This window comes from Gymnoscopelus braueri (assembly GCF_963280865.1).
Source record: "Gymnoscopelus braueri genome assembly, chromosome: 11".
Taxonomy (NCBI): Eukaryota; Metazoa; Chordata; class Actinopteri; order Myctophiformes; family Myctophidae; genus Gymnoscopelus; species Gymnoscopelus braueri.
In genome coordinates, this window is record NC_137613.1 from 5268963 (window position 1) to 5296431 (window position 27469).

A 27469-nucleotide genomic window follows, 5' to 3' on the forward strand; every position below is an offset into this window, starting at 1 on the left:
TAAGGGGGAAAAAATGTATATTAGAATATAAACGTTCCGGTCAAACGTTTGTCGTTTGGTCAAATCCGTCCCCAAGAAAGTCACCCGTTTGCCGTCTTGGGAGTGAGAATGCGTTGGTCCGTCATTCTGTCTGTTCCGCATTGTGGGTTGAGCAACTGATCTGAACTTCCACACGGGCATGGACCATCAGCATATGGAGACGTGGTCCGTTTTTCACTTTTCCCCAGAATTTAAGCTGTTTTATTTGCGTTTTTGTGTCAACTCTGTCATACAACAGCAGAGATTCTGAGTTCCTGCTCATGTGCGGCCATACAGGCTATGGGCCCTAGTCTGTTGTCAGGGCTCCGGTCAGGGCCGTGCCAAGGGTAGTGCGAACGGTGCGGCCGCACAGGGCCCCGCGCTTGGGGGAGCCCTGTGCTTTTTTTTTAATGAACATAATCACATTTATTAAGAGTTATAAGAGTAGTTACAGGGCCCCGCATTTCTCCCGCACGGCTCTGGCTCCGGTCCTTGCTGGCTATAGGATCTGTAGACTGTAGATTTTGATTATTATTACAAAACATACACTAACCACTTCAGTCCTATATACATTTTGGCCATTTGAACATAGCCGATCTACAAGCTCACAATGCGTCGAGCTTGTAGATCTGCTATTTTCAGAAGATATGTATACATTTTATACATTTGAAAACTTGTGAAATGGGACGTTCTGCATGATGAGTACTTTTACTTTTGGTACTTTTAAGTACAAATACTTTTGTACTTTTACTCAAGCAAATTTAGAATTCTGTACTTTTACTTGTGTAGAGTATTTCTACATTGCAGTATTGATACTTTTAAAATGTGAGTACTTTTTTCCTGCCTATATGAAACAGCCCCTGGTGAAGTTCTGCATGAGTTGTCAGGCACAAGTCCAGGGGTTAAGAAAGTTTTCTCCACTCTGACATAAAGCTGAAGAACAAGTACAGACAATGATGAGACTCTGTCCCTGTCCACTGCCTGTACCCAAGAATAGACAGACTCTCACCAAGAACTCTAAAGCCCTGGGGTCTTCGATGTTCTTTCAGGCCAAGGACCCCTTAGCTGAGAGACAGATGAAGCTCTATACATATTGTATAACATTGTGTTGGAGATTAAACTTTTTCATAGATCTGATAGATGCCTTCATATAGACTTGCCTACTCTGCGAATACCATATGCTACACGTCTGATGTCTGCATACATACGTGTGTGTGTGTGTGTGTGTGTGTGTGTGTGTGTGTGTGTGTGTGTGTGTGTGTGTGTGTGTGTGTGTGTGTGTGTGTGTGTGTGTGTGTGTGTGTGTGTGTGTGTGTGTGTGTGTGTGTGTGTGTGTGTGTGTGTGTGTGTGTGTGTGTGTGTGTGTGCATTTACACATATCTCTTGAATTATTACTGGTATTTTTTAAATAATTTGTATACTTTTTTAGTTTTGTTTTGATTCTACAAACTAGGGGAAGCTGTCTCTAAGCCTCTAGGCTTCTAGACAGCTCCTGCACAATATGGTTATTATGTATTTTTTTCTTCTGTTTTTAACTTTTTAATTGTAAATTAAATAATAATAATAATAGCTCAGATTTCTCTAGTGCTTTTCCCAAAGTACCCAAAGTCACTTTACAAAAAGAAAAGGAACTAACTTTATTAAGAAAAAAGATTAAAAAGGATAAAAGGTTGTGATGTGTACTTTTCAGGAAAATAATCTGTGTTTCAATGGATCCAATTTATTATTAGCTCTCGTTTTCATTGGTTCAATATCAATATTCATAAAACCTCAACTTGACCACGTTTAACCTGCCCGTTCCTATACTTTGGGGCGTGTCACATATAGCTGAAAACCGTCCGTTCAGCATTTTTCAAAAATAGGGAAAATAGCCGATCTGCAAGCTCACAACACGTCACATCGTGACATGTCGTGAGTTTGCAGATCGGCTATTTTCACTCCTTTTTTTGCTCGATAGCGTCCTATGACGAAATAGGGCATACATGTGTTAGCCCATTAAAACCGGAAATCTGTGTAACCACTTTAACCATTATTTTATATTTTGGCTATTCAAAAATAGCAGATATACAAGCTTATTCTACCGCGCTATGAGCTTGTAGATCTGCTATTTTTTTAAAAATTGTGAAAATGTGTGTAAATCTTTGAATATACATTCAAAGATTTGAGAACCACTGATATAGTAACATAAGTTTTTCAGAAAACTGATTTAGAAGACATTAGAATCCCCAGCAGCAAAGCTTTGCAGATCTGCTATTTTTGAATAGCCAAAGAAATCTAAAAATGACACAGATGCGTTCCCGGTCTTAATGGGTTAAAATATATTATAGAAAATATGGAGATTAAATGTTTCTGTACGACAGCGACGATATGCAAACACCATGCTGATTAATGTCTGATTTCTGATGTCAGAAACAGCAGTGTTTGTGAATTAGAATGCGTGTGGATGGATGGATGGATGGATGGATGGATGGAGATATAAAGTGCTTTTATAACAGCAGAGTAAGCCTCTCCACTAGAACACTGTGTTGTGTTGTGTGTGTTATTTTAGATTAGCTGGTCAAAGGTTGTTGGTCATTGTTAATTCACTGCCTCTGGCTTAGCTTTCATTACATTGCAGCAGAACTCTCTCCGCTCGGTGCTGCAGAGGTGTGTGTGTGTGTGTGTGTGTGTGTGTGTGTGTGTGTGTGTGTGTGTGTGTGTGTGTGTGTGTGTGTGTGTGTGTGTGTGTGTGTGTGTGTGTGTGTGTGTGTGTGTGTGTGTGTGTGTGTGTGTGTGTGTGTGTGTGTGTGTGTGTGTGTGTGTGTGTGTGTGTGTGTGTGTGTGTGTGTGTGTGTGCGCGCGCGGTCAAGGATCATTTTATCCCTTCCTGGCACTGAAGCAATCACTGATTTTTTAGGCTCTTTATCTCCCACTCTCACTTAATCTCCTGTGTTTTCCTTGTATAACCTATTAAGACCGGGAACGCATCTGTGTCATTTTAAAATTTCTTTGGCTATTAAAAAATAGCAGATCTACAAGCTCATAGCTGATTAAATCGTGAACATTTGTGCAAATCTTTGAAGATGTTTTAAAATATATAATATAATATATATAAAATGTGTAAAATATGTTGTTCCAGGGACCTCCCAGAAGCAAAGATTTGAGTTAGAAATGCTCGCTTTAAAAATATATATATTCAACAAATTTTGCTAACATTTTCGAGATTTTTCAAAAATAGCAGATCTACAAGCTCATAGCGCGGCACTCGGTGCCGCGCTATGAGCTTGTAGATCTGCTATTTTTGAATAGCCGAATAAATTCAAAAAATGACACAGAATATGCGTTCCCGGTCTTAGTGGGATAACCTATTTGGAGCTGTACTGTAACTTGGATGCCTTTGCACCAAATCAGAGAATGTTCCTTGCTGCCGTTGCAGCATGAGCTGTGCATCCTTCAGTGAAATGAAGGATTTGCTGGCTTTATGGTGAATGGCGATAGGCAGGAGTTTATTAAGAAAACTAGTGAAAATGAAAGATGGAGAGCTCGGGTGCCGGCCAGGCACTTTATATCGCTTTGCAGTTCATTCTCTTTTTTTATTGGTGCTGACTAGCGGCCCGGAAAACGATTTGAAGGTAAACTGATAAATGTTTATTGGCTTGTAAAGCTTCTCTCTCTCTCTCTCTCGCTCTCTCTCTTTCTCTCTTGCTCTCTTTCTATCTTTCTCTCACGCCTTCTCGTTCTCTCTCGTTCTCTCTCGTTCTCTCTCGTTCTCTCTCGTTCTCTCGTTCTCTCTCGTTCTCTCTCTCTCTCTCTCTCGCCCTGTGCACTAATCTATTCAGTTCATAGCTGGAGGAGTTAGTTGTGCACAGGGTTGCCATGTCCGTTTATTATAAGCGACTTTGGGTTGCATTTATTTTTTGCTTGTTTCTAAAGTGTAGTTGCTTATTTGGGCTTGTTGTCTAATGTTGTTTAAACCAGTGGTTCTCAAACATTTTCATGTCAAGGACCCCCCCCCTCCAATTAATATGAATTTGTCCACGGACCCCCCCATCTCAAAATGTTTTGTGCCAGGGACCCTGCATACCAGATTTGTGTTGTTAAAATGTTTCAAAAAATATTCCACATTAGTCACCTTTTAGTCAGGTTTATAAAGTGCTCGTGTGTCGTATAGTCGCTTCTTTTGGGCTTGTTTTCGTAGTTGCTTATTTCTCTGGCCAAATCTGTCAACGCTGGCTGTGCACTGCGCTGCGCTGCACAGCAGTCTAAAGTCCTCTCATTCACAGCTTCTCACAGGAATACTGCACTCACAATCTGCACCAATACCACCATGTAGAAGTACTCTGTCACGGTATCAAAGGTATTGGCATCATCAAAATATACTTCAAGTACCAAAAGTAAAAAGTATACTCAATAGACAGAATTGTCCCATTTCACAAGTTTTCAAATGTTTAAAAATCTGAAAATAGCAGATCTACAAGCTCACAACGCGTCTGAATTCATGGATATTTTTTTTGTTTTTTGTCTCATTCCTAAGCCAATAATTTGATAGGAGACACAAAGGAGACTCTTTGTGTCTCCTACCGGAACCGCTGCCGGTCATCAAATTACGTCTTAGGAATGAGACAAAAAACTAAAAAATATCCATGAATTCAAGTTTCAATGGAGTGAGTAATCGACAGAAACAAGTTTTGGAGGTGAACTACTCCTTTAAGTACAGTACTGGAGTAAGTGTACTTTCCACAGCTTTCTCACAGGAAGATCCTTCCAGGCTGAAATGTTTGCAGTTCTTCTCCCCCCCGAGGGAGGAAGAAGTGATGAGTCATATTTAGTGCGCTTTGGCCCAGGTGTGCTGCTGGGAAGCCCCAGTGTTTCTCCTATGCTGTTGTTGTCAACAAAGCAGTTTGATTCTCTCTCCCCACAGTGCTGTTAGGGCCGCAGAATGCACTGACTCATTCATTCATTATCAGCAAAATTGTATTTCATTTCAAGGACCCCAAGTTTGATATGCATTAGTACAGGGGGTGATGCAACTTTGATGATGCAGAGAGGGCCACTATATTTCCACACTCACTCCAGAGGGACACATTGCATATACTGTCGGACAGACACCTCTTATCTCCGTATTTTAACTTTTTCCGTCAATTAATGCCGTACTTCGCCATTCCATGTCACACAAAAATAGCAAAAATAGCCGATCTACAAGCTCAAAACGCGTCGCAGTGCGACGCGTTTTGAGCTTGTAGATCTGCTATTTTTGCTATTTTTGAATTGGAATCCTGATTTTGTTTTTGCTATTTTTTTATTGGAATCCTGAAAAGTACCATTTTAATTTAATTTCAAATGCATTTAGTTATACTTATGTTAACTTTATGAACTTAAATACAAATACATTGGACATAAAAAAGACAATAGACTTTGAATACTAGTCATTAAGCTACTAATATAGACTGAAGTCATTAAAGCGGGTCATGTTTTGCATGTCTGGAATCGTGAACAGCTGAAATCAATAATATATCAGTATTCTGATATTAACCTGCGGGGCCGCATTAAGGGGGCCACCAGTTGCCCATGTATGCATTAGGGTCTATAGGCCACTGCTTCTCAAACTTTTTCATGTCAATGACCCCCAAATGAATGATGTATTTGGCTGCCAGGCCAAATACATATAACGATGCTGTGACATGGATGGACCCCTTTATGAGCTCTGTGCTGTTAAAGGGATATTTCACTTCATTTTAACGTCTACTCAGGCTATGAGATTTGTGCTGTTTTAAGGGAGATTTCACTTTCGAACATGTTTGGGGTCATGTTAACGTCTACTCAGGCTTCTGTGTTTCACCCCCAGACAGGTTTTACGTTGCTCGATTCAGTATTTAGATGTTTGATATTCATTTTAACCCTTCCACTCTTAAACTGCCAGGGTTTTTCAAAAAATAGTACTCAAAAACTGCCAGCAGTTTACATGGTAAAACATAGGAAAATGTTATTTATTTCTCCGTTTATTTTTTAACATTGAAGTGAATCGAGCAGCAACTTTTTGGAAAATGTTATCTCCTGGTTCTTTGTGAAGAACGGAAAAACGGAAAAACCAAAAGAATAAAGAACAATTTTAGATTTTTTTGTATTTTGTTTTTTATTTAAAAAATAAATAAAAAAGTTTATACACGTTTTGGGCAGGCAGAGAGTTAAATGTGTCTTGGTTTCTTATCTGTAACTTTTATATCTTACATGTAATGCCTTTTATTTCCCCCAATTCCTAAATTGTAATTTATTTTCAACATCCATGTTGTTGAATACATTGCATTACTGGACGACACTGTAAATGAGTTTAACTACTCAGTGTAATTTAGAGAAGAAATACACCTTGAATGAGTGAGTGAGTGAATAATGCACAACGAGCCTGAAGCCTGGTGTAACATTTCTTTGTATGGTGGTGTCGCTTGTTCATTCAATCTATCTGACACCATGCCACACGTTTTGGTAACTTGACCGTGTTCTGTTCTTGTCGGAAAGAGACACGAGTATAATTATGACATGATATTACATCAGCACTTGTTTAACCATCTCTCTCTCATTGTGCTCTCTCTCTCTCTCCCTCTCCCTCTCCCTCTCCCTCTCCTCTCCTCTCCTCTCCTCTCCTCTCCTCTCCTCTCCTCTCCTCTCCTCTCCTCTCCTCTCCCTCTCCCTCTCCCTCTCCCTCTCCCTCTCCCTCTCCCTCTCCCTCTCCCTCTCCCTCTCCCTCTCCCTCTCCCTCCCTCTCTCTCTCTCTCAGCATCAAGCTCCTGGCGGTTCAGGATCTGATGGACAGAGAAGCTCTTGATAAGGTAAAGTGTGCTCCATCACAGTAACCCAGTACATTTACTGTAGTACAGTAGGCAGTAGGCTATAGTTCTCAACAAGGTTTGTGCCTGTACCCCTTTTGTACCTATATATGGAGCTGACTGATTTGTGACCCCTAAAAAGATATGTATTTGGCCGCGGACCCCCTTCTGAACAAGTTTTGTGCCAGGAACCCCCAAGAGAGAAGATTTGTGTAAAAAAAAAAATCTAACTTTTTCAAACACTTTCAAGATATTTCAAAACTGGTCAGAAATAGCAGATGTACAAGCTGGCAGTGTGAGCCCCCTCAAGGACCCCTGGAGGTCCCCGGACCCCACTTTGAGAACCATTGCTGTAGTACATTGTTTGAGTATATTATGTACTTTACTTACAAAGTAAGTACTCTACAAAAGCAAGTACTCCAGTACTAGTACAAATTTGACTGAGCAACTTTTCACTCAGTAGTTGAGTGATATTTGACCAGGAGGTACTGAGGTAGAAGTACTTTGTCCACCACTGTTTGGGGGGCGGGGTGGGGGAGGGGGGGGTTGGGGGAGTGTGGGGGGGGGGGGGTAGTTGTTGAAAAAGTGCTGCATGGTTCAGTAAGTAAGATGACTCAGCACCCTGAGGAGAAATGTACTCCTGCTCCATATTCCCTCATTCATTTAATCTCTCTTGGCACCACGTTAATGTAAACGTATAGATCTACGTATTGTGTTTTTAAAAAAATTATTTTCATAAATGAATGCCCTACTTCATCTATAAGAGAGTCACCAAAAGTAGAGAAAATAGTCAATGTGCAATTACAACAACTGTGAGCTTGTAGATCTGCGATTTTTAGAAAAAAGAAAAAATCTGAAACCGTGTGTGTGTGTGTGTGTGTGTGTGTGTGTGTGTGTGTGTGTGTGTGTGTGTGTGTGTGTGTGTGTGTGTGTGTGTGTGTGTGTGTGTGTGTGTGTGTGTGTGTGTGTGTGTGTGTGTGTGTGTGTGTGTGTGTGTGTGTGTGTGTGTGTGTGTGCGCCCCTTTTGTGCCCATATATGGAGCTGACTGATTTGTTTGCTCCTGATGCCATGACGACATATTGATGTTAGACAACTTACTCCATATTTGGGCATAGCTGCATTGGGAACTCCTTATATGGTGTCCTGGTGACAGTGATAAGCGGGACATCAGAGGTCCGCCGGGCCGGCCGTCCGGTCCTCCCTTAAGCCAATTTTAATATAAAGGATATTGAACCGATGACAAGTATTAAGACCTTGTGTCTGAATAATAACTACATTGGATCCATTGGAACACAGGGTATTTTTTTCCCATGTTCCTGACATGTAAGGGTGGTTCTGGATTCCATGGTATACTGGATGTACAGTATGTGTCAGTGGTATTTGTGTCTCTCTGGCGCCCCCTCATGTGTGACTGTGTTCTATTCCTGGGCTGGGATGTGGGGCTGACCTGGGATGCTCCTCTCCTCTGTCTCTGGTGTTTCATGCTATAAATATGATCCTGGCTTCTACTGCTACTGTATGTAGTGTGTTCATACAGGCTGCTACTGCTACTGTAGTGTGTTCATACAGGCTGCTACTGCTACTGTATGTAGTGTGTTCATACAGGCTGCTACTGTATGTAGTGTGTTCATACAGGCTGCTACTGTATGTAGTGTGTTCATACAGGCTTCTACTGCTATACTGTATTGTGTTCATACAGGCTGCTACTGCTACTGTATGTACTAGTGTGTTCAGGAACTGGCATTCGTACACCATTACATACTGTATATAGCAGTGGTCCTCAAATTGATATGTATTTGGCCGATTGGCCGACAATCTTGGCGTGTGTGTTTGTGGCCGGAAGTCCTGGGGATGTGTTGTGTTGTGCCAAGTGGGAATTCTGTTGGACCGGCATTTGTGCAGAACTGAAAATCCAGTCCACACATATGTCTGTCTGTCTGTCTGTCTGTCTGTCTGTCTGTCTGTCTGTCTGTCTGTCTGTCTGTGAGGCATTTTGTCTGTGTCCACATGCATATTTTTTTGCAAATCTTTCAATATATATATTTTTTTAAAGCAAATATTTGCAACTCAAATCTTTGCTTCCGGGGGGCCCTAGAACAAAACATATTTTGAGATGGGGGGGGGGGGGGGGTCCGCGGGCAAATACATATCTATACAAATGTTTTATATATATATATATATATATCAGTGGTGCTCCAACTTTTCCATGTCAAGGACACTCAAGATTATATGTATTTGGCCGCGGACCCCCATCTCAAAATATTTAGTCCCAGGGACCCCCAGAAGCAAAGATTTTTGTTACAAATGTTTGCTTTAAAAATGTGTATATATTCAAAGATTTGCACACATTTTCATGATTTTTCAAAAATAGCAGATATACAAGCTCATAGCGCGGCACTCGGTGCCACGCTATGAGCTTGTAGATCTGCTATTTTTGAATGTGAGCTTGTAGATCTGCTATTTTTGAATAGCCAAAGTATAAAATAATGGATAAAGTGGTTGCTTTCCCTGTCTTACTGGGTTAATACCCTCATATGATGATGCCAGTGCTGGCATCATAAACCTTCCTCTCTGAGTACTGTGATGATGATGATGATGATGATGATGATGGGTACCACACTGGATTATCTGCCAGCGGGTACAACCAGTCCTCTGACTAGTACAACGGGTATTGCATAATAACCAGACATGGCATCATGCGTTCCCAAACTGACATCCTCCCTGACTTACACTGACTGGAATTAGTAGCTTTAATTCAGCTGCAAAATAGCAGATCTACACGCTTACAACGTGTTGCATCACAACGTGTTGTGAGCTTGTAGATCTGTTATTTTCGATGTTTGTCGAAATCTACAGAGCTGTATACGAAGTACATTTACTCAAGTACTGTACTCAAGTACACTTTTGAGGAATTTTTTACTTCACTGGAGTATTTTCCATTTCCAGTACTTTTACTTCTACTCCACTACATCTCGGACGCAAATATTTTTTACTCCACTACAATTATTTGACAACTTTAGTTACTAGTTACTTTGCTGATTTAGATTATTATCACAAAACATACATTAACCACTTCAGCCCTATATACATTTCGGCCATTTGAAAATAGCCGATCTACAAGCTCACAATGCGTCGCGATGCGACGCATTGTGAGCTTGTAGATCTGCTAATTTCAAAAGATTTTTTATACATTTAGAACTTGTGAAATGGGACATTCTGCACAATGAGTACTTTTACTTTTGGTACTTTAAGTACATTTTGATGCCAATACTTTTGTACTTTTACTCAAGTAAATTTTGATTTCCGGACTTTTACTTGTAACAGAGTATTTCTACGCTGCAGCATTGATACTTTTACTGAAGTAAAAGGTGTGGCTGTGTATGACACATACAGGACTTACAGTAAGGGGTTAACATACGTAACAAACAGCGCTGTTTGGTTCACTTCCAGTAAGAGATGAAAGTTCTGGAGGATGGTCTGAATACCGTAAAGAAAGACTCATGCAGAGCGGGCCCACGTGCCAGGCAGCCAATCAAACGGCAGCCAATCAAATGGCAGCCAATCAAATGGCCAGCACATGTTCCTGGCAGCATGAGGGGAGGATGTTTTATGGACTTGTGAATGGCATTTTTTTTCCCAGCTCGCCCTTCCTTTGGCTCACATCACTTCACTTCACAGGAACCGGTGCAGATGAGACACGATGCTGGCATTGGGAGTGTGCTGCCATCTGAGAGAGAGAGAGAGAGAGAAGTGGGTCAGCAGAACAGAGAGAGAGAGAGAGAGGGGGGAGAGAGAGAGAGAAAGATGGAGAATGGGAGAGAGAGAAAAAGAGAGGGGGAGAGAGAGAGAGAGAGAGGGGGAGAGAGAAAGAAAGATGGAGAATGAGGGAGAGGCCATCCGAGGCTGCATCTGAGGTCCTTACTCTGTCTGTCCTCACTCTTACAAGGCTATATAAAGCAGGAGAGGTCTTTGAATGTAGATATATGTTGCACAAAAATGCACAATTTGATAGCTTGTAGATTTGATTTGAGCTTTACTTTGGAGCGGCAGTGGCTTAGGGGTAGAGTGGCCGCCGGTAGAGGGGCCGGATGGAAACCGTGAGGTTCCCAGTTCGATCCCGGGTTGGGGGGGCTCCCCCAGAGTTAGTGTCAAAGTGTCCTTGAGCAAGACGTTGAACCCCTAATTGCTCCCGATGAGCAGGTTGGTGCCTTTCCTCCTCCATCGGTGTATGAATGTGTGTGTGAATGGGTGAATGCAATGCACAATCTATGTAGAGCGCTTTGGATAAAAGCGCTATATAAATGCACCATTTTTATTTATTTTTTACTTCATTGTAAAATGCGATCTGCACACAACGTGCACATTGAAATTTGCACTTGCATAACATATTCATACACATGTTAATTGGCATTTGGAGTCAGTGTGTGAATATCTTTACCGTGACTTCCCTTTTACAGGTTCTTAACCCATTGAGACCTGAAGCCGATTCTACATGTCTCCTAAAAACAGTATTCTGAAAAACCTATGTTTCTATATCAGTGGTGCTCAATCTTTTTTCATGTCAAGGACCCCCAAAATTATATGTATTTGGCCGCCGACCCCCATCAAAATATTTTGTTCCAGGGACCCCCAGAAGCAAAGATTTGAGTTAAAAATGTTCGTTTTAAAAATATATATATTCAAAGATTTGCACACATTTTCACGATTTTTCAAAAATAGCAGATCTACAAGCTCATAGCGCGGCACCGAGTGCCGCGCTACGAGCTTGTAGATCTGCTATTTTTGAATAGCCCAATAAGTGTAAAATAATGCTTTTTAGCTCAAATCTAAAAATGAGACAGTTCCAGGTCTCAATGGGTTAAGATTTCAGTTAGTTTGAGCGCTCAAATCAAATCTACAAGCTCTCGGCATTTGCAACATGGCTGCCGTCATATATTGTAGGTGTCCTTTCCTTCTTTGCCTGGCCTTGTAAGGGCGAGGACAGAGGAGTAGAGGACGGAGCAGAATTAGTAGCTTTAATTCAGCTGCAAAATAGCAGATCTACACGCTTACAACGTGTTGCATCACAACGTGTTGTGAGCTTGTAGATCTGTTATTTTCGATGTTTGTCGAAATCTACAGAGCTGTATACGAAGTACATTTACTCAAGTACTGTACTCAAGTACACTTTTGAGGAATTTTTTACTTCACTGGAGTATTTTCCATTTCCAGTACTTTTACTTCTACTCCACTACATCTCGGACGCAAATATTTTTTACTCCACTACAATTATTTGACAACTTTAGTTACTAGTTACTTTGCTGATTTAGATTATTATCACAAAACATACATTAACCACTTCAGCCCTATATACATTTCGGCCATTTGAAAATAGCCGATCTACAAGCTCACAATGCGTCGCGATGCGACGCATTGTGAGCTTGTAGATCTGCTAATTTCAAAAGATTTTTTATACATTTAGAACTTGTGAAATGGGACATTCTGCACAATGAGTACTTTTACTTTTGGTACTTTAAGTACATTTTGATGCCAATACTTTTGTACTTTTACTCAAGTAAATTTTGATTTCCGGACTTTTACTTGTAACAGAGTATTTCTACGCTGCAGCATTGATACTTTTACTGAAGTAAAAGGTGTGGCTGTGTATGACACATACAGGACTTACAGTAAGGGGTTAACATACGTAACAAACAGCGCTGTTTGGTTCACTTCCAGTAAGAGATGAAAGTTCTGGAGGATGGTCTGAATACCGTAAAGAAAGACTCATGCAGAGCGGGCCCACGTGCCAGGCAGCCAATCAAACGGCAGCCAATCAAATGGCAGCCAATCAAATGGCCAGCACATGTTCCTGGCAGCATGAGGGGAGGATGTTTTATGGACTTGTGAATGGCATTTTTTTTCCCAGCTCGCCCTTCCTTTGGCTCACATCACTTCACTTCACAGGAACCGGTGCAGATGAGACACGATGCTGGCATTGGGAGTGTGCTGCCATCTGAGAGAGAGAGAGAGAGAGAAGTGGGTCAGCAGAACAGAGAGAGAGAGAGAGAGGGGGGGAGAGAGAGAGAAAGATGGAGAATGGGAGAGAGAGAAAAAGAGAGGGGGAGAGAGAGAGAGAGAGAGGGGGGAGAGAGAAAGAAAGATGGAGAATGAGGGAGAGGCCATCCGAGGCTGCATCTGAGGTCCTTACTCTGTCTGTCCTCACTCTTACAAGGCTATATAAAGCAGGAGAGGTCTTTGAATGTAGATATATGTTGCACAAAAATGCACAATTTGATAGCTTGTAGATTTGATTTGAGCTTTACTTTGGAGCGGCAGTGGCTTAGGGGTAGAGTGGCCGCCGGTAGAGGGGCCGGATGGAAACCGTGAGGTTCCCAGTTCGATCCCGGGTTGGGGGGGCTCCCCCAGAGTTAGTGTCAAAGTGTCCTTGAGCAAGACGTTGAACCCCTAATTGCTCCCGATGAGCAGGTTGGTGCCTTTCCTCCTCCATCGGTGTATGAATGTGTGTGTGAATGGGTGAATGCAATGCACAATCTATGTAGAGCGCTTTGGATAAAAGCGCTATATAAATGCACCATTTTTATTTATTTTTTACTTCATTGTAAAATGCGATCTGCACACAACGTGCACATTGAAATTTGCACTTGCATAACATATTCATACACATGTTAATTGGCATTTGGAGTCAGTGTGTGAATATCTTTACCGTGACTTCCCTTTTACAGGTTCTTAACCCATTGAGACCTGAAGCCGATTCTACATGTCTCCTAAAAACAGTATTCTGAAAAACCTATGTTTCTATATCAGTGGTGCTCAATCTTTTTCATGTCAAGGACCCCCAAAATTATATGTATTTGGCCGCCGACCCCCATCAAAATATTTTGTTCCAGGGACCCCCAGAAGCAAAGATTTGAGTTAAAAATGTTCGTTTTAAAAATATATATATTCAAAGATTTGCACACATTTTCACGATTTTTCAAAAATAGCAGATCTACAAGCTCATAGCGCGGCACCGAGTGCCGCGCTACGAGCTTGTAGATCTGCTATTTTTGAATAGCCCAATAAGTGTAAAATAATGCTTTTTAGCTCAAATCTAAAAATGAGACAGTTCCAGGTCTCAATGGGTTAAGATTTCAGTTAGTTTGAGCGCTCAAATCAAATCTACAAGCTCTCGGCATTTGCAACATGGCTGCCGTCATATATTGTAGGTGTCCTTTCCTTCTTTGCCTGGCCTTGTAAGGGCGAGGACAGAGGAGTAGAGGACGGAGCAGAATTAGGATTAATTAAAATCTTTTCCGTGGCAGGCAAAGAGTTAAATATTAATACATCATACTATTATGTAACTCACTGGTTCTCAAACTTTTCAGCTCGAGAACCCAAACTAGTAAAAATAGGCGATCTACAAGTAGAGATGTTGTGAGCTTGTAGATCGGATATTTTCACTACTTCTTCAAAGTTTTCTTACTGTATTTTTTTAGTCATTAGTATAAATTAGTAAAAAGTTGTAATTTTTTCTATTTATTTATGAAATTCTTAATACAAAAAACAACAATGTGTTGTTTTTGTTGTAGTTGAAAATTTAGAAAATCTTTTCAAATAATAATAATAAAAAACAAAATGTAGGAAACCAAAAACAGAAACCAAAACCCCCAAAACTGGTCCGCGGCCCGCAGTTTGGGAACCCCCTGATGTATCTTGTAAGCATGGTGTGTGTTTTCATCCTTCCTGGTGACACTGTGAAGGCCAGACGGCCCCCGAAAAACATTTTGTCCCGACTATAGCTGAGTCTCCACAAAGTAAAACGTCCTTATCGGTGTGACAGAGCAATCCCTCTCTCTTTTCAATGGCCTTTTCTTGATGTGACACTTTGGCAACGCCGGCTAACATTTTTGTGTGCCTAGTCACTCCCAGCCATGGGGCTTTTCTGTTTGTTTTTTTACTCCTGTTGTGTAGCTAAGGAACCTTGAAGAGTTTAGTGCTGAGCGAAGAACATTTTGTTGCTTCATGTGTTTTTTTTAACTCTTTTAGACCGGGAACGCGTATCTGTGTCATGTTTAGATTTCTTTGGGCTATTCAAAAATAGCAGATCTACAAGCTCATACCGCGGCACTATGAGCTTGTAGATCTGCTATTTTTGAAAAATCTTGAAAACGTGTGCAAATCTTTGAATATATATATATATGTTTTAAAGAGAACATTTTTAACTCTGATCTGTGTTTCTGAGGGGTCCCTGGAACAACATATTTTGAGATGGGGGGGGGTCCACGGCCTAATACATATCATTTTGGGGGTTCTTGACATGGAAAAGTTTGAGAACCACTGATATATAGCAACATACGTTTTTTTTTCCCAAGTAATGTTAGGATTTAGAAGACAGAAGATTTGCACAAATTTTCACGATTAAAAAAAAATAGCAGATCTACAAGCTCATAGCGCGGCACTCGGTGCCGCGCTATGAGCTTGTAGATCTGCTATTTTCGAATAGCCCAAAGAAGTCCAAAGTGACACAGACGCGTACTTCCCGGATTGGAAGGGTTAAAGAACGTGGATGTTTGTTAGAGGTTGTTAGGGAACTGAAACACGTTAAGCAGCACAGACTAGAGTCATTTGCATGCCATGAACGTGTAACACGTTATGTCATGGGTTTAAAACGTGGTCTAAGCATCACAATCTGTTATTTTTGGTGAGCTTGAAGCGAAAAAAAGCCATTGGTAAAAGGCCTTTAGATGCTAAACGAGAAACTCTCACCGGTAAATAGTGTGTATCAACACTATTCATTCAGTCCATGCTTCATTCATAAAGATGAGGCATCATCAACAATCCACCGTGTTCAAAATAAAAAATGACGTCACTTTATTGTGGTACTCAAGTACTGTACTTAAAAATACAGTTTTGAGGTACTTTTACTTTACTTTAATATGTCGATTTTTCCTAAGCTTTATACTTTTTAGGTCGGTGTAAAGTAACTAAGAACATTTACTCAAGTACTGTACTGTAGTATAATTTGAGGTCATTTTTTACTTTCAAATTTCAATACTTTTACTTCTACTCCACTACATCTCAGAGGCAAATGTTGTACTTTTACTCCACTACAATTATTTGAAAACTTTAGTTACTAGTTACTTTGCAAAATATTATGTTATAAAACATACCACTTAAGCCCTATTTTATACCATAGGCTCACAACGCGTCGCGATGCAACGCGTTGTGAGCTTGTAGATCGGCTATTTTCAAACATTTTAGTACTTTCACTTTTGGTACTTTAAGTATATTTTGATGCCAAAACGTTTGTACTTTTACTCAAGTAACATTTTGAACACCGGCCTTTTACTTGAGACAGAGTATTTTTATATTTTGGTATTGCTACTTTTACTTAAGTAAAATATCTCAGTACTTCTTCCACCGCTGTTGTAGGTTTACATTATTACAACATATACATTAACCAATTAAGCCCTATTTTATACCCACATTTTGACAAACTAAACTAAAACTTTCTGCATTCTGCATAATGAGTACTTTTATTTTTTTTGGGTGGAAATGCTGCTAATATTTAAGTAATACAATCAGAGTACTTTTTTCTTTCTCCCATCATGGTAGGACAGCTATAGGGTATAAATCAGGCTTTGGGGTGATTTCCTGGGTGGCTGGGCACCGTGCCAACGGCCCGGCGTAGCGGGCAGAGCAGAGCAGAGCAGGGTGCTGTGGCTGCACAACGCTCAAAACCCAGCTTGAATTATGAGGCTGTTTGCATTCTGTCTAAAGTGCTATTGGCAAGCAATTCATCCCAATCTCCCCCCCCCCCTCCTCTCCCCTCCTCTCCCCTGGCCACCAGCGTAAATCCCCCTGAGCTTTTTTTTAACCCTTTAAGACCGGGAACGCATCTGTCATTTTCCATTTTAAACCATTATCTTATACGTTGGCTATTCAAAAATAGCAGATATACAGCTTGTAGATCTGCTATTTTTGAGGAAAAAAAATCATGAAAATGTGTGCAAATCTTTGAACATTTATATTTTTTCAACATTTGTAACTCATATAGTTAATAAAATTAAAGACTAAAGACTAAAATTAGTCTTCTAAATCTTAACAGTTACAGTTTTTTGAAAAAACGTATGCTGCTATGATCAGTGCTTCTCAGACTGTTTCAAGTCAAGGACCCCCAAAATTACATGTATTTGACTGCGGACCCCCATCTGAAGCAAACATTTGAGTAAAAAAAAATTCGCTTAAAAAACTATATTCACTATATTCAAAGATTTGCACACATTTTCACGATTTTTCAAAAATAGCAGATCTACAAGCGATCATAGCGCGGCACTCGGTGCCGCGCTATGATCGCTTGTAGATCTGCTATTTTTGAACAGCCCCAAAGTAATGACACAATGGTTAAAGTGGCTACACAGACAGAATGCGTTCCCGGTCTTAATGGGTTAACCCCGGTGGCAGGTTGGAATTGCTTTAGGGTTATTATTATTTACTTAGCGGTGCAGAGGTGGGACATCAGTGACAGCTGGTATAATATTTAGGCTCTGCTTATACAATAGAGTGGTGTCATTATCACAGACTCACTGTGTGTGTGTGTGTGTGTGTGTGTGTGTGTGTGTGTGTGTGTGTGTGTGTGTGTGTGTGTGTGTGTGTGGTTGATTTGACAGCACAGCAGCACTATAGGTTTTAATTGGTGTCATTTAAACTCGGTTCGCTCTTAGTGGGACTCTGTGTGTGTGTTTGTGAATTGAGATGAATTGCACTGTTATTTGCACTGTTTTTCTAGACTATGACGTACTTATTTATTATGATATTGGCCTTTTAAAGAATATGGTAGGATATATGTAGGATTGTACTGTATGTTTTCTCTATCTTCTCTGTACTTTGTCTTTTTCTAAATGCTGACGCTGGGAGCTGAGCTCCAAAATGTCCTATGTGCACTTGTGCAAAATGGCAAATAAAGTCTATTATATTCTACTTGTATTACTAGCAAAACAATCCCCTCGAGGAAGAATGGACCTGGTGGGGAGGACATTGTTCTGGTCCAATGGGGGGGATGGTTACCACCATCATTTTCATGGCCCAGAAAGAATAGGAGGAAAATAGCCAAAAAATAGCAGATCTACAAGCTGACATCGTGTCGCAGTGCGACACGATGTCAGCTTGTAGATCTGCTATTTTTGGTGAAGCGATTTGGTGTAGAGGGAGAAAAATAGCAGTATCGATGCGCTCCCCCCACTTCTAAAAGTTAGCACTACGACTCTGGTCAAAAACTGTGTGGACGCCATGCCGCCCGGGGCAACAAAGTGTTAAAGACTCACTTCCTCTTTCCTGGGTGCATTTCCTCATGGTGGGGGGAGGGGGGGAGGGGTGGGGAAGTGGGGGGGGGGCATCTGAGTTCACTGAACTTCATGTTGCTTTTCAGCCTCGCTGTAAAAGTGTGTCTAGCGTCAGTCAAGGTCACGTGTGAAGCAGAGATAGATAAACCATTGTGTCCTTGTTTTTCTCTATAGTTCTGTGTGGAGCTGAACCAACGTGTGAAGCACAGATAGATAAACCATTCTGTCCCTCTGTTGTTTGTCTCTATAGTTCTGTGTGGAGCTGAACCAAGCCACCCTGGCCAGCGTCCGCAAGTGGAAGACCCCCCGGGGTCTGTGGAAGAGTGTGGTGTCGGAGAAACCCTCCGCACACTCCAGCAAGGTTAGTATACACTACAGTACTCCTCTTCTATTGACGTTTCCCCTTTCACATGGTCCTCAGTGTGTTATATTTATCACTTAAAGGGCTAGACCACTTTGGTAGAGGTGTGGGTTGTGTAGTTACCTTGCCATGATGTAACTCCAAAAATAATTGCTCCATTGATTAGAAATTGATAATTCAAAATATGCTCCTCATTGACTTACATTGTACGGTAAGACAGCTCTCCAAGTCACTCTTTTAGCACATAAACAAACACAAAGTTGATTCAGAGAATATAGAACATCACCAAACCCAGCACTGTTTTGTTGAAAATGGAAACATTACATTACATTACAGTCATTTAGCAGACGCTTTTATCCAAAGCGACTTACAATAAGTGTATTCAACATAGGTAGGGAACGAAAACTACTAATCACCAGAAGTCTTTAGTGCATTTTCTGCAAAAACAAGCAACCAAGAGTATACCTAGCGCTAAGGTAAAAGTGCAATATATCAGCTACCTATTTCCTTAAACAGATGAGACAAAATAGCTAAATCAAATGAGCATGAGCTAAAACAATTAAACGAATTAATTAATTAAACGAAAATGCACCGGCTTCCTGTTTGGCCAGGAACTACCGCACCGGTTTCCTGTTTGGCCAGGAACTACCGCGCTAATAACAAAAAGGAATCTCACGCTGTTTTTAAGACATTATAGGATTTGAATATTGAAAAACAACAGCAAAAGAAAACACAGCTCACAGTAACTAATGCTCCACTGGCTAAGAGAAACGATCCGTAGATCGACAATTAAAAGAACGCTTTTTCAAACGCTTCCGTCTTCCGGTTAGAACAAATGGAATTCTGGGTAATGCAGGCATCGAATTCAAGCATGCAACGACGGTAGTGACCAGCAGAGGCTGCTAAAAATCTTTTTTTTTGGGGAGTTGCATTGTACTACTTTGTTCGATTGTAACGATCGACCTCCTGAGCCACCGCCTGAGGAACTTTTCGCCAACAATCTTGTGTTCAAAATACGTTTCTGTAGCAGGGATGCAGTGTGTTAACCCGTTAACACCTGGAACACATCTGTGTCATTTATAGATGTCTTTGGCTATTCAAAAATAGCAGATATACAAGCTCATAGCAGATATACAGGCACTATGAGCTTGTAGATTTGCTCATTTATTTTTTAAATCGTGAAAGCTTTTGCAAATATTTAGTTTGAATAAATATATATTTTTATACATTTTATACAAGTGAACATTTGTAACTCAAATCTTTGCTTCTGGGGGATTCTACAAATGTCTTCTAAATCCTAACCGGTTTCTGAAAAACTTATGTTTCTATATCAGTGGTTCTCAAACTTTTTCATGTCAAGGACCCCCAAAACGATATGTATTTGGCCAGGGACCCCCATCTCAAAAATATTTTGTTCCAGGGACCCCCGTGAAGCAAAGATTTGAGTTACAAATGTCCGCTTTAAAAAATATATATATATATTCAAAGATTTGCAAAAACGTTAAAGATTTTTCAAACATAGCAGATCTACAAGCTCATGAGCTATGGGCTATGAGCTTGTAGATCTGCTATTTTGTATCATAATTTTTTAAATTTTTGAATAGCCAAAGAAATCTAAAAGGACAGATGCGTTCCCAGATCTAATGTGTTATCATAGTGTGACATAGTGTGTAGCTGCCTCACACTGCAGTGTGTTTGTTAGTGTTTCATTGTGTTATCATAGTGTGACATAGTGTGTAGCTGCCTCACACTGCAGTGTGTTTGTTAGTGTTTCATTGTGTTATCATAGTGTGACATAGTGTGTAGCTGCATCACACTGCAGTGTCCTTGTTAGTCTTAGTGTTTCATTGCTCTAACACAGGCTGCTTGGTTTAGTTATGTATGAAAGCAAAGCAGGACACCTGGCTACACACACACACACACACACACACACACACACACACACACACACACACACACACACACACACACACACACACACACACTGTGCCTTCACACACACTGCTGTCCCACTGCCATTGTCTTAACCCAGGGTACGAGAAGCTCTGGAACACACAGTCACACACACACACACACACACACACACACACACACGCACGCACGCACGCGCGCACGCACGCACGCACACACGCACGTGTTGTTCCTTAACACGTGTGTACATAAGATAATACACAGTTTTTGTTATATGTATGTTGAATGTGTCTTTTTAGAGTTCTTAATCTGCTGTAGCACACATTGCCCAGTGTGAGACAAAATAACCGTGACCTTGACCGTGCGTGGCTTCATATCCAATCACTCAATACTCTCAATACTGGAACAAAAATATTTTTAGATGGGGGTCCGAGTCCAAATACATATAATTCTGGGGGGTCCTTGACAGGATAAGGATAATTCCTTTTAACAGGACGTTCATGAAAGTCCTTGCGGGCTTGTTTCCAATGAGGGCCTGTGAGCAATTAGGGGTTAAGAGTCTTGCTCAGGGACAAATGTCATTTCATCGACACATATGCTGGCGTGCCCTGGAATCATACCTGAGGCAACCAGGGCCTCTGGCTCCCTAGGCGGGCTCACTAACCACTCAGCTATGGCCGCCCCGATGATAAAGGTTATATAGCACTGATATAGCAAAATATACTGTTACAGGATTTAGAAAACATTTGTAGATATGTATTTGGCCGTGGACCCCCATCTAAAAAAAAAAAAATCCAGGGACCCCCAGAAGCAAAGATTTTGCACACATTTTCACGATTTTTCAAAACTAGTAGATCTACAAGCTCAGAGTGCCGCATTATGAGCTTGTAGATCTGCTGGGGTTTAACCCATTAAGACCTGAGGCGATTCTTAAAAATGTTTTCTAAATCCTAACAATTAAAAAAAAAAAAAAAAAAAAAAATGTTCAAGATTTTTCAAAAACAGCAGATCTACAAGCTCTTGTGCCGCGCTATGAGCTTGTAGATCTGCTATTTTTTGAATGGCCAAAGAAATCTAAAGTGACACAGATGCGTTCCAGGTCTTAATGGGGTTTAATGTGGTTAACGTGACTCCATTTCCCATGATCCCCTCTGTTCTCAGGGAACCAGCTACTCGGGCTTCCTGTGGGACAGTTCCTGTGGCATCGACCTGAAGGACACCGCCATCCTGGAGAGCACCGTCGTCAACGGCAACGGGAATAACACCTTCCCCCGACCGTACCTGGCCCGCTTCCTGGTGAGTACCGATGATGATCTGAGTACTCAAGTAAAGTGAGGTGCTTTTACTTTACTTGAGTATGTCAATTTTTCAGTACTTTTATACTTCTACTCACCTACTATGGCTCACTGGAGTGGAATTTTCAGTTAAAACTTTTTATACACGTTTGAAGGACCATGACAAAGACTTTTAATGTGTTGTAAAACTGAATGTCATGAAACCTTTAACCAGGAAGTGAATGGAGCAGTATACATCTTGGGATCACGTGATCTCCTGGTTCTGTGTGCTTCTGGGGATGAAATGGTCACTCATGTGTTAGCGAAGAGCGCCATCTAGTGGAATCACCCCAATTTTTTTTCCGTAAAAGTCGTCCTTGACAGTGAATGAGTTCAATGATTTGTCTTGACGTAAATCTTCTCGTTTCCATTTTAGATCGGGTCGTCGGAGTTGACGCTGGTCAACGTCCACATGCGAGCCCCGCCTCCCGTCCCGCCAGGAGAGACCGCCAGCAACGGGAAGAGCCACGCCTCCTCCTCCTCCTCCGACCAATCAGCAGCATCTCATCAGCGCCTCTCCCCCTGTATCCAGGAAACACTCAAAGGTTCGTCCGGTTGGACAGAGAGAGTCACTCACCAGCCAATTACAAGATAGTTTACTAGTTAACCCATTGAGATTTCTTTTGGCTATTGAAAAAAATAGCAGATCTACAAGCTCATAGTGCGGCACCGAGTGATGAGCATAAGTTTTCTGAAAAACTTATGCTGCATAATATCCGCGGTTCTCAAACCTTTTCATGTCAATGTTGTTCCAGGGACCCCCCCCAGAAGCAGATGCGTTCCCGATCTTAATTTGATTAAAGGACAACTTTTTTTTTTTTTTACAACCAAGGTTTATATTTTAGCTTGTAATTAAAGTAAATAAACGATGAGTGTTATTTTTTTTCATTTACTGCTTTCTATAGTTTTAGCAATTTTCGCGATATTTTTTACAGTGGGCGGGGGCATTCTGTCCGGTGGCTAAATATGCCTTTTTTACACAATAAAAAAGGTCCTGTGGTCTTTGATGGCCAGATGTGAGTTATTGGGGGTTACTGTAAATAATAATAAAGAAAACACCGGGTTATTGTGTAAAAAAAAATACATATTTAGCCACCGGACAGAATGCCCCCGCCCACTGTAAAAAAGATCACGAAAATTGCTAAAACTATAGAAAGCAGTAATATTTTAAAGTAATACTAGGTAACGTTTTCAACAAAACTAAAGTTAAATTGTATATCTTTTGTGAGTGGCAAAAGTTTCACAACACAGCCACTCCATGAATTTCACCCCCGGAAGCCTTTTATTTATATATTTTGTATTGAACGCTGTCGGGGGGGACTTTCCCGGGAAAATGACGTCATCTGGCCAGAAAACGGAACTACTGCAACGGTTTCCTGTTTGGCCAGGAACTACCGCGCTAATAACAAAAAGGAACCTCACGCTGATTTTAAGAGAATGTAGGATTGGAAGATCGAAAAAGAACAGAAAAAGAAAGCACAGCTCATGGTAACTAATGCTCCACTGGCTAAGAGAAACGATCCGCAGATAGTATAAAACAATTAAAAGATCCCTTTTTGAAACGCTTCCGGCTTCCGGTGAAAACAAATGGAATTCTGGGTAATCGAGGACTACGGAAATTGTATGCAGTGACGGTAGTGACCAACAGAGGTTGCTAAAAATCGTCATTTGTGAATCTGCATTGTACAACTTTAACACTCATCTTTTATTTACTTTAATTACAATCTAAAACATAAACCTTGGTTGTAAAAAAACGAAGTTGTCCTTTTAAGCGTTGCAGCCCTATAATAACACTGTGTTCTCCCTCCTGTCCTGTGTTTCAGGGGAGAAGGAGCTGGTGGTTCTATAATAACACTGTGTTGTGTTGTCCTGTAGGGGAGAAGGAGCTGGTGGTTCTATCTATAATAACACTGTGTTGTCCTGTAGAGGAGAAGGAGCTGGTGGTTCTATAGTAACACTGTGTTGTGTTTCAGGGGAGAAGGAGCTGGTGGTTCTGGGGGATTTCGGGCTGCCTCCTCACAGCCCAGAGCTGGACGTCCTGAAGAAGGACAAGCTGTGTGCCCTGGTGCCCCACACCCACCACACCAACATCAGCACCCGATGCCCGCAGGGCACGGCCTGCCTGGACAACATCTGGGTCAGCCGCAGCCTCAAGAAGACATACACAGGTACAGCAGAGAGAGAGAGAGAGAGAGAGTCTTTGACTGTGACCTCCTTTATTGATAATAAACATAATAAGATACATTGTCACACAATTATCAAAAGGATAAAACGCTAAAAAACTGATTATTTCCATTGCGGTCCTTTCATATTGAATGTGCACATTATGTAGTGTGTGTGTGTGTGTGTGTGTGTGTGTGTGTTGATTTCGTCGACTAAAACTATGACGAATTTCACTGATGAAAAAAAACTAAATAAAAACTAAATAAAAACTGGAAAAAAATGTCTAAAACTAAGACTAAATATATTGACAATTTCGTCAACAAATAAAAACTAGACTAAAATGTTAGTGAGGGACTATAGTGGAGAAGAGATCCAGTAGAACTAAAAGACAAGTCATTTTATGTTTGGTTTGCGCTCTGAAAATAGCAGATCTACAAGCTCACAACGCGTCGCGCTGTGACGCGTTGTGAGCTTGTATTTTCAGCGTGCAACCAAGTGTAAAATCAGCCACTACGACGCCATCAAGGCAGCGCCCATATGAATTTTAGTCGACTAAAATCTTATGATATTTAGTCGACTAAAACTAGATGAAAACCAAAACATTCCAGATGACTGAAATATGACTAAAACTGAATCAGAATTTGCTGTCAAAAACAACACTGGTGTACTAGCACTCAAGTCCACACACCCAATGGTGTCCTTGTGCAGGTCAGTCCAAGCACCCATAGGTGAGAGAGAGAGAGAGGAGGAGGAGGAGGAAGGGGTGGAGGGTGAGAGAGAGAGCAGAGAGAGAGTGAAGAGAGAGAGAGAGAGATGTCTTGGCACAGTACTACAGTCTGTTGCTTCACATAAACAACTTAGGCTCCAAATATTGATTATTCTCTGTGCGATTATTCTGTCAGTTATAATGAATTATCGATCATTTGATTGGATTTTTTATAACGAATTAAACGGATTAATCGGATTAACCGTTTCCCCTCCTATAAACAACATGGCGGAAACATGAGGAACTTTTGGCACCATGACAGACAAAAAACATCTTTAACATAAAGGAGAGCCCCCCCCCCCTCCTACATAATAATGTATTGAACTGTGTTGCAGATTAAACTTTTTCATAGATTATATAGATAGCTTCATAGACTTGTTTGACAACACTGTCTAGTTGGATTCATGTTAATGTGTATTTAACCCATTAAGACCTGAAGCCGATTCTACATGTCTCCTAAATCCCAACAGTTTTCTGAAAAACGTATGTTTCTATATCAGTGGTGCTCAATCTTTTTCACGTCAAGGACCCCCAAAATTATATGTATTTGGCCGCGGACCCCCATCTCAGAATATGTTGTTCCAGGGGGTCCCAGAGGCAAAGATTTGAGTTAAAAATGTTCGCTTAAAAAATATGTATATTCAAAGATTTGCACACATTTTCACAATTTTTCAAAAATAGCAGATAAAAAAATGATTGGCTACTCTAAAATGATAAAGAAAACTCCGGCCCATCTCACTGTGTGTGTGTTGTTGTGTGTTGTTACAGGCCACTGCACGGTGGTCCGGGAGGGTCTGACCAATCCCTGGATCCCGGACAACTGGTCGTGGGGGGGCGTGGCCTCGGACCACTGCCCCGTCATGGCCGAGTTCTTCATCGCGGACGCCCCCCCCGTCGCCCCCAAAGAGCTGAGCAGGAACGGAGTGGCGGTGGTGGACCGGGGGGACGTCATGCCCAAACACGAGCGGTGATGACCTTTTAAAAAAAAACTAAAAACAACAACACTGGAACCCTCAGCGTCCTCCTATTCGAACGTTCGGCCCCAAAAACGGCACGATCCACAAGCTCACGACGCCATGCGACGCGTTGTGAGCTTGTCGATCGTGCTTTTTTTTTTTCGCCCGAAGAGATTCGGTTGTAGAGGGAAAAAAAATGCTAGCTAGAGGACCGAGTGTAGAGCCCTGGGGGACCTCGGTTTTAAGTGGTTAACCCATTCAGACCGGGAACGCATCATCGTGTCATTTTAAGATTTCTTTGGCTAGTTAGCTCGTATTAGTCATCTATTTTAGTCATCTCAAACTTTTTCGTCTAGTTTCAGTCGACTAAATATCATAAGATTTTTGTAGATCTGCAATTATCGGAAAAAAACGTGGAAAATTATATATATACGTTTTAAAGCGAACATTTTTTAATCCGATCTGTGCTTCTGGGGGGGCAAATACATTTTAGCAATATGTAGAAGATTTAGAAGACATTTGTATAATCCCCAGAAGCAAAGATTTGAGATAAAAATGTTCGCTTTAGAAAATATATATTTAAAGATTTGCACACATTTTCCACTATTTAAAAAAAAAATAGCAGATCTACAAGCTCACAGCGCGGCACTCGGTGCCGCGCTGTGAGCTTGTATATCTGCTATTTTTTGAATATCCAAATAAATCCTAAAATGACACACAGATGTGTTCCCGGGTCTTAATGGGGGTAATCGAACTGATACTCCCATCCGCACAACGGCGTTCGTTCGCTCGACGACGAGATCAGATGTTTGGTAGGCGAGCGGTACCGTCATACTACGGAGTACAAATTAAGACTCTTAAGGGTCCGCACTCCGCAGTGAGGACAGAAAGCGGACCCCCCCCCCCCCCCGTACGGCTTCAGGGATGATGATTGCACCATGTATGTCACGTGACATATTATCTCAATGACTTAAAAATCCTTCAAAACCCGGATCCGGATTTGTCCTCTCCTCCTCCTCCTCTTGCTGCGGATGAAAACGGTTTCCTGGTGAATGTGGAAAAAAAAAGTGCCAAGATTGCCTTTTTTTTGTGGGGGTGTTGTTTTCCTTTTATTAATGTAAAATATTTCAGAAGTAGACCAGAGTAAATTAAAAAATAAATATATATATAATACTGTCCTCTCTGTCATAGACAAAGTGTGCCAAACATTTTTCTATAATGTATATGAAATAAAACTTTATGACTGATAATGTTTCATCGTGTGTCTGGGTCTTACATTGTTGTATGTGACTTTCTATTCTTTTTAATGTCGATGCATTGCTATATTTAAATTTTGTCATTTCCCCCCAAAAGCAGTTGATCATTGATGGTTTGTGTGATTCCAAACCTCGATACTTCTTAGTGAATTGAGCTTTTTTTCCCTCCATATCTGTTCCCTCTCTGTCCTAGCCTAGTCAAACATACGAGGCCCTTTGGACTCGTGTGGGAGAACAGGCTAGCATCACGCCACACGCTGTCCTGCTCAAATAGCTGTTTGGGTCTCTGCCTTTCCGCTCGCTGATTGGTCCGTACCGTCCCCCGTGGTTCGCAGCCAATGAGGAAGGGACGTGAAGGTGACGTTTCACACAGCCTCATGTTGTTCAGCCCACAATGGAGAGACGTTGGCCAATCATACAGTACATGATGCTGGAGTCAAATATTCACTGTTAATGTGACTCGAAGAGTGTCCACTGGTAGCAGTGGATAATGGACATTGTTGCCCTTCCACCCGATGTTTCACTTCACAGCCCCCTCTAGTGGTTGACCTCAGACCTAGCGCCATTCCCAATAACCTCTCT

The 27469-nt window shown here is 41.2% G+C and overlaps 1 protein-coding gene across 1 annotated transcript in view; it reads left to right on the plus strand.

Annotated features, from left to right (window-relative positions):
- The window catches only part of eepd1 (endonuclease/exonuclease/phosphatase family domain containing 1), a 63307-nt gene extending 37024 nt beyond the window's left edge, over window positions 1-26283 (plus strand). The window contains exons 3-8 of the mRNA XM_080441923.1: window positions 6770-6821; window positions 18391-18501; window positions 21574-21708; window positions 22123-22291; window positions 23720-23914; window positions 25444-26283. Of these exons, the coding sequence (XP_080298049.1) occupies window positions 6770-6821; window positions 18391-18501; window positions 21574-21708; window positions 22123-22291; window positions 23720-23914; window positions 25444-25646 (865 nt within the window). The 3' untranslated portion in view covers window positions 25647-26283. The remainder of the gene's footprint in view (window positions 1-6769; window positions 6822-18390; window positions 18502-21573; window positions 21709-22122; window positions 22292-23719; window positions 23915-25443) is intronic.
- Window positions 26284-27469: the final 1186 nt, after the last annotated feature.